At 37.6% G+C, this 19,824-nt stretch overlaps 2 protein-coding genes and 1 pseudogene across 2 annotated transcripts; all 3 read left to right on the forward strand.

Annotated features, from left to right (window-relative positions):
• The window catches only part of LOC125409558 (mediator of RNA polymerase II transcription subunit 6-like), a 58,380-nt pseudogene extending 51,524 nt beyond the window's left edge, over positions 1 to 6,856 (forward strand).
• On the forward strand, positions 702 to 1,640 carry LOC125409557 (olfactory receptor 1468-like). Its single transcript, XM_087909567.1, has one exon. It carries the CDS (start codon positions 702 to 704, stop codon positions 1,638 to 1,640), a length of 939 nt encoding a protein of 312 aa, XP_087765693.1.
• A 9,116-nt stretch (positions 6,857 to 15,972) lies between the features above and the next one.
• LOC125409242 (olfactory receptor 1468-like) lies at positions 15,973 to 16,902 on the forward strand. The gene has a single exon (XM_048448052.3). It carries the CDS (start codon positions 15,973 to 15,975, stop codon positions 16,900 to 16,902), a length of 930 nt encoding a protein of 309 aa, XP_048304009.3.
• Positions 16,903 to 19,824: the final 2,922 nt, after the last annotated feature.

The raw sequence follows: 19,824 nt of genomic DNA on the forward strand, positions 1-19,824 counted from the left end.
GAGGAGAATAAAGGTGACTCTGACAGCAGTTCAAGAAAAGAAAAAAATGAAAGGGTCAAAATTTGCAGATTTGTGACTCAAACGTGAATTTCATGTACTACACTATGGGATACGGGAAAGGTAAGAGAATGAGGAATGCTTTGGGAGTCAACAGCATGAAGATATGAAATTCACTTTTGACTTTTGAGCGTGTGATGCCTGTTGTATGTGCAATGGTGGGAAGATGATTACTGAACAGTGAAGCGGAAATACATATGTTATAGAGATATGGATGTCTGAGTTTGTAGTGGTAATCTAAAGCATAGGAGTATGTGCAATATTCTCGATATTTATATGATATTATGATGATAAAATTTATCCAGATTCTTAAAGAACATTCATTATGAAAACAACATAAAGCAAAATACAAATTACAAACAACAGTTAAGCAGAGAGCAGGAGAGAGAAGCATTAGGCTATTTTGTATCTCCATAGAAATGGCATACAACTGTCTAGGAAAGGATGGGAATAGAAACCTGTTTAGATAAGATGACAAAATTCATTGATGGTTATGATTATAGGCATTTGGAGTTTGAGATTTTAATTACTATGCTGACTATCAGATCCATTGTGGTAAAACATATATCCTAAATATATGTTCACTTTTACTTTAAATTTCAAGGGATAGTGATATTTTCTCATTTGGATACCGGAGATGAAGAATGATAATGAACAACCAAACTGTCATCTCCCACTTCCTCCTCCTGGGCCTGCCCATTCCCCCAGAGCACCAGCACCTGTTCTATGCCCTGTTCCTGGTCATGTACCTCACCACTGTCCTGGGGAACCTCATCATAATCATCCTCACTCTACTGGACTCCCATCTCCACATTCCCATGTACTTCTTTCTCAGCAACTTGTCCTTCTCTGACCTCTGCTTCTCCTCTGTCACAATGCCCAAATTGCTGCAGAACATGCTGAGCCATAATCAATCCATCACCTACACATGTTGTCTGATACAAATGAACTTTATAATAATTTTTGGAAACATGGAGAGCTTCTTTCTTGTGGTCATGGCCTATGACCGATATGTGGCCATCTGCTTCCCCCTTCATTATACCAGCAAAATAAGCCCCAAACTCTGTGTGTGTCTGGTGGTGCTGTGCTGGATGCTGGCTATATTCCATGCCATGCTGCATACCCTACTCATGGCCAGATTATCATTCTGTGAAGACAATATGATCCCCCACTTTTTCTGTGACATATCTGCCCTGCTCAAGTTGGCTTGTTCTGACACTCATATTAATGAATTAATGACATTTATCATGGGAGGGCTCGTTATTGTCACTCCATTCTTACTGATCATTGTGTCCTATGTACAAATTGTCTGTTCAATTTTAAAGGTTTCATCTACGCGGGTTATCCACAAGGTCTTCTCCACCTGTGGCTCCCACCTCTCTGTGGTCTCACTGTTCTATGGGACAATTATTGGTCTCTACCTATGTTCAAAAGCCAATAACTCCACTGCAAAGGAGACAGCCATGGCCATGATGTACACAGTGGTGACTCCCATGATGAATCCCTTCATTTACAGCCTGAGGAACAGAGATATTAAGGAGGCCCTGATAAGAGTTCTTTACAAGAAGAAAATTTCCTTATAGTGCAATACAAAGATTTTTATTTAAACTTACCTTTCAAATATATTGATATGAATATCGCAAAATATATCCATATGTACAGACCTACATACAATAACAAACTACATAATATTTTCATTTGCTAACAGGAATTTTGCAAAGTAGTTCAGTTAAGGAAAGGGACCCAAGTGATTCAATGATACCATTCTCTGTCTTTATGCATGATCCTAGTAAACCATAAGGTAAGAGTCATTGTTTCATCTGAATTCTTTTTCTTCAATCATTTTTATGGAAAATAGATTCTTCTCTCATACAATACATTCCAATGACAGTTTCCCATCATTCCACTCCTCTTAGATCCTCACATTTCCCTATTCTCTCAGATCCAATACCCCTCAGTTTTCTCTTTAGAAAAGTACTGACCTCCAAAAAATTATAACCAACCATTACCAAAACCAAAGTATACAATAACACAAGGTGAAAGCCATCATATGGAGGCTGGACAAAGTAACCCAGTAGGAATAATAGTCTCAAAATCAGACAAAAAGAGCCATAAATAAGCACACACACACACACACACACACACACACACACACACACACACACACACACACACACAAACACTGTCAGAAATTCTACAAAATCATCCAGCTAGCCATCTTCACATATATGCATAGGACACGGTACACACTCATGCATCCCCCATGCTTGCAATTTCAGTCTTAATGAGCCCAAGTTATAACTACTTAACTGACATAGTGGGCCTTGTTGTTCTGGTGTCCTCCAACCCCTATGATCTTTCCTCAACTGCTTCTCCACGTCTCCCTAATTTTGAAAGAGAGGAACCCAAAGGAGACATTCAATTTAGATGTTCTCTATATGTATAATTTCTGACAGTGGGTCTCTAAGCATGCTCCCATCTGCTGCTGAAGAAGCTCTCTATGATGGCAACTGTACAAGGTATGGATCTATGAAAACAGCAAATTATCATTAGGCATCATTTCATTGATTTCTTTTTGCCAGATTGGTTCTTCCTAGGTCTGTGGACAATACATTCCCTAATCCCTGGCCATTCAGGGCATGGGTTCCCTCTCGTGGGGTGAGCCTGATGTTAAACCAACAATGGGCTGGTTACTCTGACAAGTTCTGCAAGACCATTGCCCCGGAACATATTGTCAGTAGGATAGAGTGTAGTTGGAAGGTTTTGTTGCTGAGTTAGTGTACAGGTTTCTCTTTTTGTAGCCAGAGGAGTACTCTCATGTGCTAAAGGGACTAGATTATAGGGGTGTAAGCTGCAAGCCTACACCAACTTGATCTCTATATGTTCAAAGAACTGTAGGGATGTTGTTGCTGGCAATTGGGCCACTCTGTCACTTTTCAGAGACTTAACCTCTATCCTAGCTTCAGCTATGGTTGTTTAGGCTTCTCCACAAGACATCCCCAGCCAACAGTTCAATAAAATGTAACCCAGTCCCACCACCAGGAGCCTTGACTGGCTAAAAAAGATGGCCACTTCAGACTCCATAACATACATTACCAGAAAATCTCACTAGGGTCATAAACTCCATGTATTTTCCACTGCACTAGGTTTCTACACTGTCCCCAAAATACCACACAATTCCACCTGTCTCTTCTACTATTCTCTCCCTTCATCCCCTACAACTCATCCCTCACTTTTCCATACCCACCTGCAGTTAGTCCAGCTGAAGAATCTATTCTATATACACTTACAGAGAGATCCATGCTTCCCCACTATAGCCCGCCTATAAACATAACTGTTCTCATTATGTATATTGTAGCTTGATTATCATTTATTTGCAAGCTAATACTCACTTATAATTGAATGCATACCATATCTGGGTCTGGGTTACCTTACTTGGATGATTTTTTTGTTGCAATAATTTGCATGAAAATTTTATGTCATTTTTAAACAGTTGGGCAATATTCACTTTTGTAAATGCACCACATTTTTTATTCATCCTTTAGTTTAGAGACATCTAATTTGTATCCAGTTCCTGACTATTATGAATAAAGCTATATTAAACAAAGTAGAACAGCCAGGGGTTCACACATTTAATCCCAGCATTTGGAAGGCAGAAGGGGATGAATCTCAGTGAGTTCAAGGCCAACTTGGTCTTCAGAGCTAGTTCCAGGACAACTAAGACTGTTACACAGAAAAATCCTGTCTGGAAAAACTAAAAGAAAGAAAGAAACAAAACAACCTAGTTGAGCAGGTGTCCTTATGTAGGATGGCACATCCTTTGGGTATATGCCTGTGAGTGTTATTAAAGGGACTTTAAAATAGATTGATTCTAAATTTTTCCAAGATTTTATTATTTAATTCAAATTACTGTGTTTACTGCAATATAGTATTTAAACATGAGTAAATGATTTATCATGATCCTAGACTGTTGCTTCATAGCATCCAAATGACTCAAACACAACCTTTTTATATTATTTTCTACTTTTCTTTCTGTTGTTTGAGGTTTCTATCCCACCTGGTTCCAAAGCCATTAAAGTCCCAAAGAAGCATATAGAGGTATACAGTAATTATAAACTGATTGGTCTAGTATCTCAGGCTTCTTATTAACTCTTATAACTTATATTAACCCATAATTCTTGTCTGTGTTAGCCATGTGACTTGGTACTTTTTTCAGCAAGGCACTCTCATCTTGCTTGCTCTGTGTCTGGCTTCCTCTGTGTCTGGGTGGCGACTGCAGACTGAAACTTTCCTCTTCCCAGAATCCTCATTGCCCTGCCTCTACTTCATGCCTGGTTGCCCTGCCTCTACTTCCTGCCTGGCTACCAGCCAGTCAGCGTTTATTTAAAATACAAGTGACAGGGTACAGACCATTGTCCCACAGCATCTCCCTATACTAGTTTTTACATCAGTTCATCTCTTATCCTTCTCTGATGTGGCATCCCCCTCTGTATATTGCGAATATGTTTTATTATCATTTGTTAAAAAAGAAACTGCTTTGGTCTATGGCAGGATAGAACAAAGCTAGGTGGGAAAACTAAACTGAATGCAGGAACTAAAAGAGAGAGCCAGGGAGACACCATGTAGCTGCTGAAGAAGAGAGATACCAGAACCTTACCGATGGGCCACAGCATCATTGTGATACACAGATTAAATCCAAACCAATATAGATGGAATAAGAAGGCAGAGTCAGGCAGATACCATGTAGCTGCTGAAGGAGAAGACTCTGGAACCTTATCAGTAGGCCACAGCCTTGTGGCGATACACAGATTAATGGAAATGGGTTAATTTAAGATATAAGAGTTATTTGGGAATACATTTGAGCCATTGGTCCAAAAGTGTTGGAATTAACATAGCTTTGTGAATCATTCAGGTCTAGATGGCCAGGAAATCACGGCACAACCTCCATTTACACCTCTCTTTTCATTTCTTTGTTTTCTTTTCTGACCTATCTTAACCCTCAAGAAATTTTTGTCATCCTCTTGTATAATGATATTATTTGAACAATTTTCCTGGAAATATTAGCCAAGAGACATTCAAAATTTGTCTGTCCCAAACAATAGAAAGGAGCTGGAATACAACAAAATTCAGTTTCAAACATTACCACTTGTTTCTTATGCAGATAGTTTATAGTACTTGAAAAACATGCTGTCCAAATGCTTTCATGTCACATGAACTGTGACATACTCTAGTATGCATTGAAATGGAACTCTTACCTTTATCCACTCATCCCCTTACTTGTCCCTAAAAGTTATGATGTAAAATCTGTTCCTCTGTTTTAGACTTCATTGACTTTCCATTTTCAAAGAGCACTTTCAGAGTTCTCTGCTATGCTGCATGTCTGTCCCATGTACATCTCTATGTAAGGTTCTGTGAGTATTTTATCTTAACACAAACTTAAACATTAAATTCTACCACATCCTTTTCTTGTCCTTTCATGTTTTGATTTATGATACCATCTCTTACACAATTACCAGAGCAATTTCTCAATATACATAACTATCCCTAAATGGAGACAATGATTCATGCAGCTTCTTTGTTGTGCCTTTTCCCACTGAATATTCTTCCTGGAATATTATTTTCTGTGTGGTTTTAAAAGTCACAGCAGTCTTGTCATAAACTGAAATCTCAATGGCATAGTACAAAAGAATTACAAATGAAAAAGGATGTTAACATATGGCTTTTTTGGAATTATGGTAGCAGTAGATATACTACATAATCTTCTGGGAATCTCTTAGGTTGCAGCTCTTGAACCCCATTTTGAACAGTGGTAATGTCCAGGATTACTTTTAAGAAAGAAGCAATCCTGTTTTATAATAGGACATGTGTAACATGAAGGGCCTACTTGTTTGGATTTCTGTCCCTCCCGATAACCCACAACCGGCAAGCCACAAAGAAAATCACACAGAGATCTCCATAAGTTATAAAACTGTTTGATCCATTAGCTCAGGCTTCTTATTAGCTCTGGTAGCTTATATTAACCCATTGTTCTTATCTATGTTAGCCACATAGGTCTGTACCTTTCTCAGCCGGCAGGTTACACCTTGCTTCTCCGGTGCTCTAGGATGGACTGCGGGAAGAGCTTCTTTCTTCCCAGAATACTACTATTCTCATTACTCTACCTCTACTACCTGTCTGGTTGATCCACCTATACTTCCTGCATGGCCAATCAGCGTTTATTTAAAACATGATTGACAGAATACAGACAATTCTCCTGCACCAGACATGTAATAATGAAGTGGTCAAGATTCTGAGGCTAGCAATAGAGCTCTTGAATCAGATGGCTGAAGTTAAATACATCCTTTTACATGCTCAAGAGCTCATTCTTTACAGGATTTGAAAGCAACAACTACAGTCCCCTGCTCAAGTTACCCCATGGGCTGACTGCTTTATCATTGCTGGACTCATCTATCAGGCACCACATGTGGGATCAGTTATAAACTCCATAGCGCTTACTGAAGAGCATGGTAGTCAGTCGGGTTTTGATAAACCTATGTCATACTGTCAATGTCATCTTTCTGAAGGGTGTTGGTGGCACTTTAAAGGTCATGAAGATCAAGATAAAGTCAAACCTAAAGAGTTAAAAATAAAGAAAAATCAAGCACTATGTTTCAGGTAACTGCATGTGGATGCTTTACTCATTGACCTCTGACAAAAAATTCCCACTTAGATTTGTTCAGCAAAAGTCTGGAGAAAAGCCTGTTTCCATGGATCAGACAAAGAAAGAGGCAGAATCTCTACCAGAAACTGTGAAATCTGAGGTGAAGGAGAGCACAAAGAATGTTCAGCACACTGTGAGAACTAAAGGTCCCTCTGAGAAATGAATGAGAATTCAGTGAATACTGGATTAGAAAGAAGCTGGCAAGCTCCTTGTCAGTCACTATACCTCAGCACTGTGGGAGGCTCTTGAGTCTTAAAATACTATGGCAGCCCTCTCATTTGTAAGGAATGGGGTTGTTCTTTACAAAAGGACTTTTTCCCTACCATAATTTCTATGTGAATATTTCTTATGTATCTTTTGTGATCTTTCTTCTACTAGACATGGGCAGTGCACCTAACTCACAGATACACCAGTGGATACCCACTGAAACAGTTTACCTGAGCTAATGGGAGCCCACCAACTCCAGCCTGACAGGGAAGAAACAAACATAGGACCAAACTAGGCTCTCTGAATGTGGGTGACAGTTGTATGACTGGGGATTCCTGTGGGACCACTGGCAGTGAGACCAGGATTATCCCTATGGCTTATACTGACTTTTTGGGAACCCATTCTCTTTGGATGGATACCTTGCTCAACCTAGATAGAGTAGGGAGGATCTTGAACCTTCCCAAAGACAATGTATCTTACCATCTCTGAAGAGTGGATGGGGATGGGGTTGGGAAGAAAGGTGGAGGGAATGGGGAAAGAGGAGGGAGTGTAACTGAGATTGGTTTGTAAAATAAAAAAGACAACTTTTTAAAATATAAAAAAGACACTTAAGAAACTGTTCAACATCCTTAACCAAAAGGTAAACCAAAACAACTCTAAGATACCATCTTAAACCTGTCAGAATGGCTAAGACCAAAAACACCAATGATAGCTAATGTTGGAGAAAATATGAAGTAAGGGGAACCCACCTCCATTGTTGTTGGGAATGCAAACTTGTACAACCACTCTGGAAATCAGCATGGCAGTTTCTCAGAAAATTAGGAATCAACCTACCTCAGGGTTCAGTAATACCACACTTGGGCATATACCCAAAGGATGCTCAGTCATGCTACAAGGACACTTGTTCAACTGTGTTCATAGCAACATTAATTGTAATGCCCAGAATGTGTAAACAACCTAGATGACCCGATGACCCTCAAATAAAGAATGCAAAATTTTCTTTTTGATACATTTACACCAAGGAGTACTACTCAGACATAACAAAACAATGAATCTTGAAATTTGCATGTAAATGCATGGAACTAGAAAACATCATCCTGAGTGATGTAACACAGCCCAGAAAGATGAACATGGTATGTACTCACTCATAAGTGAATTCTAACTGTAAAGCAAAGGATAACGAGCCTATAGTTCACAACCCTAGAGAAGCTAAGTAACAAAATGAACCCTAAAAACAAAGTGGGACCAGGATGTATCCCTCCTGTTTGTACTGGCTTTTGGGGAACCCATTCTCTTTCAATGGATACCTTGCTTAGTCTAGATATAGTAGGGAGGGTCTTGGACCTTTCCGCAGACAATGTGCCTTACCCTCTCTAAGGAGCTGATGGAGGGTGAGGTGGGGAGGTAGGTTAAGGGAATGGGAGGAAGGAAGAGAGTGGGAACTTGGAATGGTATGTAAAATAGAGAAGATAGTTTGTTTTCTTTTTAGAAAGTAAAATAAGAACCCTGAAGTAGTCAAATATAGCTATGTTCTGTTCTGTTACTTTTCATCAATAATAAATGTATTAGGACAAAGCAAAAATTATGTAAAAAAGAAAACTTCAGAAAGAGAATATTAATATATAAGTTAAATCATTTTTCTCTACATGAGAATGACCTAGTATTTTAACATGCAATATTTCATATAATCAATAATAATTAAAACTAAGAAAGACCTAAAAGTTCCTCTAGAGAAAAAAGAGAATCTCGTCAACAAGTAGTACTGGGAAAATTAAATATACACATATGGAATAGTCAGGCTATATCAATCTTTCAAACTGTGTATGAAACCCAGATAGGCATATTGATCAATGTAATCAAACTGAAGACCCATAAATTAATTCATACCCTTAAATCCCAATTTCTTCCAAAAATGCAGACTAATAAAAAGAAAGAGACTTCAACAATATTAAGGATCTGCCTGTAGGAAGAGGCTGGAAGATTGTAAAAAGCATATGTCATGGATGACTTCAATGAAACAGTGTCTTTCAGACATAACAGTACTGATACACATGCGAACTCACAAAGACTATAACCGCTCACTCAGGTTCCAGCTAGAGGGGTTTTGGCAATGAAAGAACAAGAATGTTCACACTACTAACCAAGAAGATATGGAGGAGACTGGAAGTGAGTGGGGTTGTGAACAGGAGGAATCAAGTTGAAGGGGTTGAAAAAATAAGGGGAGAGACAACTGTAATTGGGGTGGGGACAGTTGGACATGAGATGGAAACCTACTGCATTAGGAATTCCCTGAAATCTACCAGGGTGACTCTTGCAAAGACTCCTGGTAATGGGGGATACAGAATCTGAACCAGCCATCTTCAGTAACCATACAATACCTCACAGAGACTGAAGCAATAATAAGGGAGTCAGTATGGTTCCAACCAAGGTCCTCTGCATTTAAGTTATGGCTGTGTAGTTTGGTGTTCTTGTGGGACTCCTAACAGAGGTAGTAGGGGCTGATTCTGACTCTTTTACCTACTTTTAAGATCCTTTTCCTCCTTCTGGGCTGCCTCATACACCCTTGATATGAGGGTTTGTGCATAGTCTTTTTTTAATTGATTTTTATTGATCTATATATTTTTCTCTGCTCTCCTCCCTGCCTCTCCCCTTCCCTTCAACCCTGTCCCAAGGTCCCCATGCTCCCAATTTACTCAAGAGATCTTGACATTTTCTGCTTCCCATGTAGACTAGAATTATGTATGTCTCTTTTATGGTCCTCATTGTTTGCTAGTGTTCTGTGGGAATGTGATTTGTAGGCTGGTTTTCTTTGCTTTATGTTTAAAAACCACTTATGAGTGAGTACATGTGATAATTGTCTCTCTGTGTCTGGGTCACCTCACTCAAAAGATGATTTCTAGCTGCATCCATTTTCCTGCAAAATTCCAAATGTCATTATTTTTTTCTGCTGTGTAGTACTCCATTGTGTAAATGTATCATATTTTCCTTATCCATTATTTGGTCAAGGGGCATTTAGGTTGTTTCCAGGTTCTAGCTTTGACAAACAATGCTGCTATGAACATAGTTGAGCACATGTCCTTGTGACACGATTGAGCATCCTTCGGATGTATACCCAAAAGCGGTATTGCTGGTTCTTGAGGAAGGTAACTTCCTAGTTTTCTGAGAAATCGCCAGACTACCATACAAAGGGGCTGTACCAGCTTGCATTCCCACCAGCATTGCAGTAGTGTTTTCTTTACCCCACAACCTCTCCAGCATAAGTTGTCATCAGTGCTTGTGGATAGTATTAATGTAACTTGTTATCCCATGTTTGGTTGATATCTTTGGGAGGCCTGCTCTTCCTGAAGGGAAACAAAGGAGGAATAGATCTGGGGCATGGGGAAGGTAGGTCAGACTAGAATAAGAAAAGAAAGGGAGAAAATGTGGTCTTGATATAATATATGAGAGAATAATAAGTAAATAATTTTTTAAAAAAGAAAATTATTCAACAAGCACACACAGAGAGGGACAGAGAGAAGATACATGAAACTAATATCTGCTGACAAAGAAAAATAATTGTTCCCAATGAAGTCTCACAGAATACATCAACCATACTTCAGTGTAGTCCCTAATTCATGAGTAGGTGGCCAATATTAAATGAACTCAGAATTTTTGTAGATGTTTGGCCTCTGTTTGTTTTGAGGGGCATTTTTTGTCTTATTGATTTTTTTTGCTTTTATGTTTTGGTGGTCATTTTGTGTTTTTGAGGAGTTTAACAGTATGAGTTTGTGTGTGTGTGTTTCTTGTGTGTGTGTTTCTTGTGTTTTGTTTGCTTTATACAGAAATAGAGAAAGGCATAGAGTTGGGTTGGTAGAGAAGTAGGGAGTATCTGCGAGGAGTTGGAGGAGGAACAAGAATGACCAAAATAAATTTCATGAAGTTTTCAATTAAGGAAAAGGAGGAATAAAAGAAACGGAAAGAAAAATCAGTAACTATTGGGGTCAAGAACTTCATCATGAAACTCTTAATCTTCTCTGGGAAAAATAGGGAATAATTTACAAGATGTAGGAATAGATAAGAGCTTTATAAATAGGGTGCTGGTAGCTCATTTATAGACAAGAGCCACTAAATAAAGGTAATGTGTTTCTGACAGCAATGGAAATGACAATCAACAGGAAGTGGACAACAGATTGAAAGAAAATATTTGCCAGGCATACATGTGACAAAGGATTAATATCTAGAACATACAAAAAATAAAAATTATCAAGAACAAACAACCCAATTAGAAAAGAGCACTGTATAATTGAATAAAATTCCATAACATATGTGCACCATATTTTCATTATCCTTAAGTTAAAGGTATTTTAGACTATTTCTGTTTCTAGATATGGTGAATAAAGCATCAATAAATAAGGATAAAAATATATTTTTCCAGTAAGAGAAAGGTACAAAAATACTGAAGCTATTTAATTGTCTTAGGTAGGTGAACATCACCATCCTTAGGGATGATTGAATGGGAACTTGAGTCTACCATATAACCACATTTGCTTTTCATGCCAATCAAAACACAGAGAGTAGACACATTCTTCTTGGAGCAACTGAAATCAATAGAATATAAGCTAAATGTGGTTATTTTACACAACCAGGACAGGCAGCACTCTGTCTAAAATACTGGATACAATCTTAGATCCCACTTACTAATTTTACATTCAAAAATATAAGTTAATCATCTCTATGAGCCAAATAAGCTTAGACCAATAAGGATCAAGATTGCCTGTATTAGAAAGTTTGTGTTTCATTATCATATATAGAACTTTATCGGATAAATGCTGCCAAGTTCAGAACTACAAGGAAGGAAGGAATTACAAATACCAACAATGATCTCATTATTAATGGTAAACTCATAGAACAGGGCATTAGAAAGTGATCTCATATATATGGAGAGGGATTGAGGTAATGATGGCAGAAGGAACAATTACGAATTTCATAGAAAGGTAATAAGAAAAAATGAGTGAACATGCATAGGAGCACGGGCTATTTTTCTATTGGTTTAGGAAATATTAAACATACCATCTGCTTGCCGTACTCCTACACCTTTAGTTGGTAAACATAGAAAGTTGACTGATGAAATTTAAATTTTTTCATAAGGTTGGGTATATATCCTAAATCCTTTTACAAATAGTCAGTCATGTTGAATCGAGATGCTGTATTTGGAAGCCATTCCACTATGTGTGATATTCTATGACCTCATTCTACTTAAAAACTACTTACTGCTGGATAGGCTGAAGACATGGCTCAATCATTAAAGGCTACAACCAAAACTTTCAAAATTATCCATGGTTTCTTGTGTAAACTTTTGTTGTGCGACACACTTTAAATAACTAGCAATGAAAATAATGCCAGATAACTTGGCATGGTTTTCTAGTCAGCTTCTTCATTTCTCTCTTTAACAAAGTAGGCTCCAATCAAGCAGAAGTCTTTTCATTACTTGAATAATCAATGAGTGTGCATCCTTCCATTTTTTTTTAGCTTTCTTGTGACTGCTATATGTTTATTTGTTTTGTTTGTTGTTGTTCTTTAAACTTTACCTTCCTGAAGTAGAGGAAGGAGTGATCCGTGACTATAAATGTTCTCCACTAGAGATCCCTGAAGTAAATTGGTCCTAGAAAGTTTCTGGTTAATTACAATGCTTTTGATGAGTTATACCGGATCTGGACTCCTAAGGGATGCAGGGCCTCTAAGGCCCAAAATGCCCATAGGGTGGTGTAAGTAGAGAGAGGTAGATAGCAATTATGGAAGAGGCCACTAGTTCCTGTGCCTGTAAACAAAATAAAGTTGAGCAGGATCCTGAGCTAGAAACTTTGAGCGCTGGAAGATCTAGATAAATTCAAGAGAATGAGTTGGTGCCTTGCTCTCAATCAAAATGAATTTCCAGGGTCCTACAGAACAGTTTTAGAGGTATGATAATATTCTTCTTTTCTCTGTCTCCCAAGACATCACTACATGGAGAAAATATTTGTTTAATGGTCATCATATAAGTGCTTTCATACTGATGGTTTCATTATCATTTCTCATTCTGTAATTTTCTCTCAATATTGCACCATCTCACCACAAGAGCAGCACTGTGAGATGGAGTTCTCTGCTGTGGTACTGAACAGTTGTTTATGATATATTGACCTAAGGGGTATTAGCAAAATCTGAACAATGTCCTACCATTAGTTTTGTTGTACAAGTTCACAAATCTGTATTTTAGTGGTAAAATCTGTGACTGCTCCTAAGTGCACTCCATCAAGGAAGACACTGATATCATGCAGGTGATAATGCAAAAGTACAAGCAGAGCTACTTATTCTGCTTCTACAGAATCTAAGAAAATGTGTAATTGTACCCAATGTTAGAAACATATCACTTTGGATTTTTTGTTCTGCTTAATTTCAGAATAGTGGACTGAATATCTAAAGATGGTATGAAGTTCGTTGGCCCATCAGTGATGACAGCTGATGGCAATTTCTTTGGCTTCTGATCTCTGCACACATGTCTACCTAGACTACGGTACTGTTCATTTACAGGATGAGAAACGAGGCGTGGTGGCATATGTCTATAATGCCAGTGCTCAAGAAACAGAGGCAGGAGTCTTCCATGTTTGAGGCAAGTCTTGGATACATAATGGGAGCAGCTTTATATATGGTCCATGATATTTTGCTTGCATGTTTTCCTCCTCTACAATGCTAATCCACAAAATCTAAGTGTTCAAATTCTAAATTCATCTGTGTTGAACACTGTCAGGCTTTGAAGATGCAAGCATTCAGACTCTGGTGTAGCATTTCAAGATATTTGCTTAGAACTTTTGATATTTATCCTCCTTTGTCAACTTAGAGACATAATAGGTTCGTTAGCCAGTGTTGTGCAAAATCAAAGAATAATGGGTGTGTGGGTGTGGTATGTTTGTATCCTTGCATGTGACTTAGTACACACGTTGCCCAGTGTTAGAGGCTGATAAGGCCAAAATTTGAAGAACTCTCAAGAATATTGAAGTCCCTGAGAAGAGTGGAGGATACAGATGTGTATCTAAGGCAAAATATGCAAACCCTTCTACAATGAACTGTCTTTTGTCTAATTCTTTCATCTGATTGCATGAAGTTCTTCACCTTATGAAGTATTAGTTACTTTACTCAAAGTCTACAGATTAAATGACATTTCATAGTGCCTTCATAGCAATTAGTATTTTTCAAAAATTAGCATCATGTTTAACTGACTTGATGCATGAATTAACTGTCACATACAGTATAGACATCTGAGGAATAACTGAAGTGAAGGTTCCAAACTAATATTGCCATTTTTTCATAGCTCATAAAAATTTTGTCATATCTGTCTACCGTAATAGTATCAATGGCATTTTGATTAAAGCATATGGATATGATTTAGAGTCCTCAGTATTACTGAGGTGTGATAAAGGTGACTAACCCTCAGCCTGTAGAAATACAATATTAGATCTCTGACACTCGTTATACAGTGTAAAACTCAGGATAACTGGTCAAGTCTTTCCATTTCAATTAGGATTCTATTACTTTTGTATTTAAGGAAATCTGTTTCAGTTTGAGACCCAGGTATGACCCAAATTCATACTTGATTCTGACCCTAGTTGGTGATTAGGAATGCATGTAAATGACCAAAGGAAATGAAATTAGGTGTGACCTTTCCTGCATATAGTTTAAAATTGTTGGGAAGATAACTTAAAATAGTTATCAAAGTATTAAGTGTATGGGGTATGTATAGGATGCAAAGGAACATGAGTGAAGGCCTTACTTGGTTTGGGGAGACAGGATAAATTTTGCTGTGTTTGTGATAAACAATATTACTTACATGTGAATAATCATGATTCAGATAAAGAGGAGAGAGAAGAGAGGAAACAATAGGCAAGTGGAGGAGAAACTCTAAAATTGGGAGGTGAAGAGTTTTACCACAGCACTGATAAAGAGAGAAATCCAGGGATCAATGAGAGAACAATGAGAGAACCTTTGGTACACATGAGATAGTGAAGCAGCATTAGTGTCCAGATAATGAAATGAGGTTTGTTTCCCTGACAGGCGTTTTGTCCTTATCCTCACAGCAACTGTGGTAATATGAAGAACAAATCACACAAGAGATGATGGAACTCCTGTGTTAGAATCACACGGTGTAAATGAAGCATGTTAAAGAAGAGAATGGTCAGGAGACAAGGGGATGTGGAGATGAACTGAGTCTACTTCCGTATTCCAGTAAAGGCAAGATGGGATCCTCATATACAGATATAATCTCACAGAAACATATGGATTAAATAGAAGGTGAATGAAAAGGGATTCTGTATTGTGTATTAGTTCAAGCTAAGGAAAAGTGAGTGGATCAAAATTCACAGAATTCTGACACAAATTAAATTTCTTTCACTGTACTATGGGACACTGGAGAAGGAGAATGAGTAATGCTTTTTAAGAAAACAAAGTGAATACAGGGACTTTTGAGTTTCTGATGCCTGTCATGCATGCAACGGAGGGAAGATGATTAGTGAAAGTGAAGCAGAAATTTGTATGTTACAGAAATGGATGTCTGAGCTGGAAATGGTAATACATTAGAGCATCTGAGCTTCTTTTGAAATTTACATAAAATTGTGATGATAAATCTCATCCAAATTCTTCAAGAATACCAATATACAAAACAATATAGATCAAAGTTAAAAACAAATAAACAAAAAATAAAGTTACCCAAGATATACAGACAGCAGAAGAGAGAAGCATTAGTATGTTTTGTATCTCAGTAGAAATATATAGAACTCTCTAGAAAACCATGTAAAATAGACATCTGTTAAAGAGAAGATGATTAAAAAAAAACATTGGTGATGGTGATGTGTACAGATATTTGGAATTTGAGAAATTATTATGGTAACTGTCAGATTCATTGTTGTAAAATATACAACATGGATATACATTTATTTTTATTTTGAGTTTTAAAGGACCGTGATATTTTCTCATTAGGACTCTGGAGATGAAAAATTATAATGAGAAATCAAACTTTCATCTCTCACTTCCTCCTCCTGGGCCTGCCCATCCCACCAGAGCACCAACACCTGTTCTATGCCCTGTTCCTGGCCATGTACCTCACCACTGTCCTGGGAAACCTCATTATCATAATTCTCATTCTACTGGATTCTCATCTCCACACACCCATGTACTTCTTTCTCAGCAACTTGTCCTTCTCTGACCTCTGTTTTTCCTGTGTCACAATGCCCAAATTGCTGCAGAACATGCAGAGCCAGGACCCTTCTATCCCCTATACAGGTTGTCTGACACAAATATACTTTATAATAATTTTTGGAGCCATGGAAAATTTCCTTCTTGTGGTCATGGCCTATGACCGATATGTAGCCATCTGCTTCCCACTTCATTACACCAGCATCATGAGCCCCAAACTCTGTGTGAGTCTGATGGTGTTGTGCTGGGTGCTGGCCACATTTCATGCCATGCTGCATACCCTACTCCTGGCAAGATTGTCATTCTGTGAGGACAATGTGATCCCCCACTTTTTCTGTGACATATCTGCCCTGCTCAATTTGGCCTGCTCTGACACATATATTAATGAACTAATGATATTTATCATTGGAGGGATTTTCAGTGTCATCCCATTCTCACTCATTGTTGTGTCCTATGTGCAAATTGTCTGCTCCATCCTAAAGGTTTCATCTACTCGGGTTATCCACAAGGTCTTCTCCACCTGTGGCTCCCACCTGTCAGTGGTCTCACTGTTCTATGGAACACTTATCGGCCTCTACATTTTTCCTGCTAATAATAATACTGTAAAGGATACTGCCATGGCCATGATGTACACAGTGGTGACTCCCATGCTGAACCCCTTCATCTACAGTCTGAGGAACAGAGACATGAAGAGGGCCCTAATAAGAGTCCTTTGCAAGAAGAAAATCTCCTTATAATGGCAACACTGGGAGTTTTACTTAAATTTATCTAGTAAACATACGTTATTAATATTACAAAATGTATATCTGAAATGAAACAAGCATTCAGTAACATACTACATAATATCTCCACCACAAACAGACGCACTCAAAGTAATTCATTTATGGAATGGGACCTTAGTGACTCGGTGATGCCATCCTCTGTCTTTCATGTGTGATTCTAGAAAATCGTTAGGTAAGAGTACTGTTTTATCAGATCACCATATTGTACATTATTGTTACTGCAAGGTTTTGTGATTTTGTGTAAACTTCTGTGTTGGCTGCAGTATACCTTAAAAATATGAATAAATGATATATAATAATCTTATGATGGTGCTAGCAATCATTTTCTGTTTATTTATTATTGCCTCATGTCAATGCATTCAAGGTTATTCCTTATTTTCTCTTCTATTAGATGCAGTGTGCAGTTTAATGTTGAGAACTTTGATTCACTTGGTTTGAGTTTTCTGCTGGGTGATAAATATGGATCTATTTACATTGTTCTACATACTGGCATCCAGTAAGACCAGCACCACATGTTCAAGATGTTTTCTTTTTCCTTTGTATATTTATTGCATCTTTATTATAACTCAGGTGTCCACAAGTATGTTCATTTATGTCTAGGTCTCTGGTTCTATTCCATTGATCAACATGCCTCTATTTATGTTGATACCATATGGAATTTAGTACTATAGTTCAGTACTACAGGTTGAAAGTAGTGATGGTGATACCTCCAGAACTTCTTTTATTTTTCAGGACTGTTCTAGCTATCCTGGGTTTTTTTTCATATGAAACTGAGTATTATCTTTTCAATGTCTATAAAGAATTGAGTTGGAATTTTGAAGGGGTTTGCTCATGGTAGGATGACCATTTTTACTATGATAACTTACCAATCAATGAGCATGGTAGATATTTTCATTTTGTTTTATCATCTTCAATTTTATTCTTGAAAGACTTAAAGATTTTTTTCATACAAGACTTGTACTTGCTTGATTAGGATTTCCCCAAAATATTTTGTATCCTTTGTGGTTTTGTGAAGGGTGTTGCTTCCTTGATTTCTTTCTCAGTCTGTCATTTGTATTTATGAGAGCTATAGATATTTTGAGTCAGTCTCACATCCAACCACAATGCTGAAGGTGTTTATTAGCTGGATTAATTTTGGCAGGTGCTCACATATATGATTATATCATCTGCAAATAATGAGATTTTGCCTGCCTCCTTTCTAATTTATTTGCCCTTGATCTCCTGCAGTTGTCTTACTTCTGTAGTTAAAATCTCAAGTAAACAATACTGACTACATATAAATAGTGTGGAAAACCTTGTCTTGTTCCTAATTTAGTGGAATTGCTTTGAGTTACTCTCAGTTTCATTTGATGTTGGCCACAAGCTTGCTGTGAATTGCCTTTATTATCTTAGGTATATCCCTTGTATCACTAATATGGAAAAAACAATTTAAAGGTTTTGGGGGCACCTGATGAGGTAATCACGTTTTTTCTTTCAGATTGTTTCTATGGTGGATTACCTTGACAAATTTTCATATTTTGAACCATCCCTACATCTCAGGGATGAAGCTTACTGTGCCATTGTGTATTATAGGAGTCTGCTCCAACAAAGTCACTTAGGGTTCCTGGATTGGGGGAGCATTAATACTGAGGAAGTGTCAGATGAAAGAAACTGAAACAGAAAGCACACAATAGAATTGGGAAGTCTGTTTGGTCATGTCAAAATAGCCAAACAGCCCAGAGTTTGTTTCAGAGCTTGCTGTTGTTCAGATTAATGGCAGAAGGCAGAACAAAGAGTAACACAGTCAGCTAACCATGTCCCTTCCCTGTCCTTGGGAGAAAGCATAAGCAGGTGCATATCTTTCATGGGAGTTCTGCTAAAACCAAAGAGTTTTATTTTTTTCTACTTCTTAATAGATAATGTGTTCTCTTATAATGGGCAAAATTCTCTTTCCCATGGGCTTTCTAAGAACTTTCTCACAGTCCTTAAGGATGCAGTCATAGCAGGCAAACTTGAACTCAAATGACTTCTTTAAGACAGAATTGACTCTAGATCAAAACTGAGACACACGTTGGCTCCCTAAGTGCATGATCGTTTTTTATGTATTCCTAGACTCGGTTTTTATTTGTTGAATATTTCTGCATCTATTTTCATGAGGGAAATAGATACGTAATTCTCTTTCACAATAGAATTTTTATATGGTTTGGATATCAGTGTGATTGTGGCCCCGTAATATTAATCTGGCAATGCTTCTTCTGTTTCTATTTTGTAGAATAATTTGAGACATGTTGTTATCTCTTCCTTGAAAGTCTGGTAGAATGCTGCATTAATGCCATCTGACCCTAGGCTCTTTTTTATGGTTGTAAAGATTTTAATGACTGCTGCTATTTCCATAGGAATCATAGGCTTGTTTAAGTTGTTTATCTGATCTTGATTTAACTTTGGTAAATGGTATCTACAGAAAAAATTATCCATTTTTTCTAGTTTTTCGAATTGTGAGGATTACAGGTTTTAAAAGTATGAGCTAAAGGTTCTTAGAATTTCCTTGGTATCTATTGTTATGTCCCCCTTTTCATTTCCAATTTTGTTAATTTGGATATTCTCTCTCTGACTTTTAGACTGTTTGGATTAGGGTTTGACTATTTTGCTGATTTCCTTTAAAAACTCAACATTTTGTTTCATTAATTCTTTGTGTTGTTTTCATCTCTTGTATTTGTATCTATTTTTTTCTATTTTATTGATGTCAACTCTCTGTTTCCTACCATCTGCTATTCTTGGGTGTGTTTGCTTCTTTTGTCTAGGGCTTTCGAGTGTGTTATTAAGTTGCTAGTATGAGATTTCCAAAACTTTATGTAGGCACTTACTGTTACGATCTTTTCTCTTATCACTGCCTTCATT

The sequence above is a fragment of the Myodes glareolus genome, chromosome 9 (genome assembly GCF_982192425.1).
Source record: "Myodes glareolus chromosome 9, mMyoGla1.1, whole genome shotgun sequence".
Classification (NCBI taxonomy): domain Eukaryota; kingdom Metazoa; phylum Chordata; class Mammalia; order Rodentia; family Cricetidae; genus Myodes; species Myodes glareolus.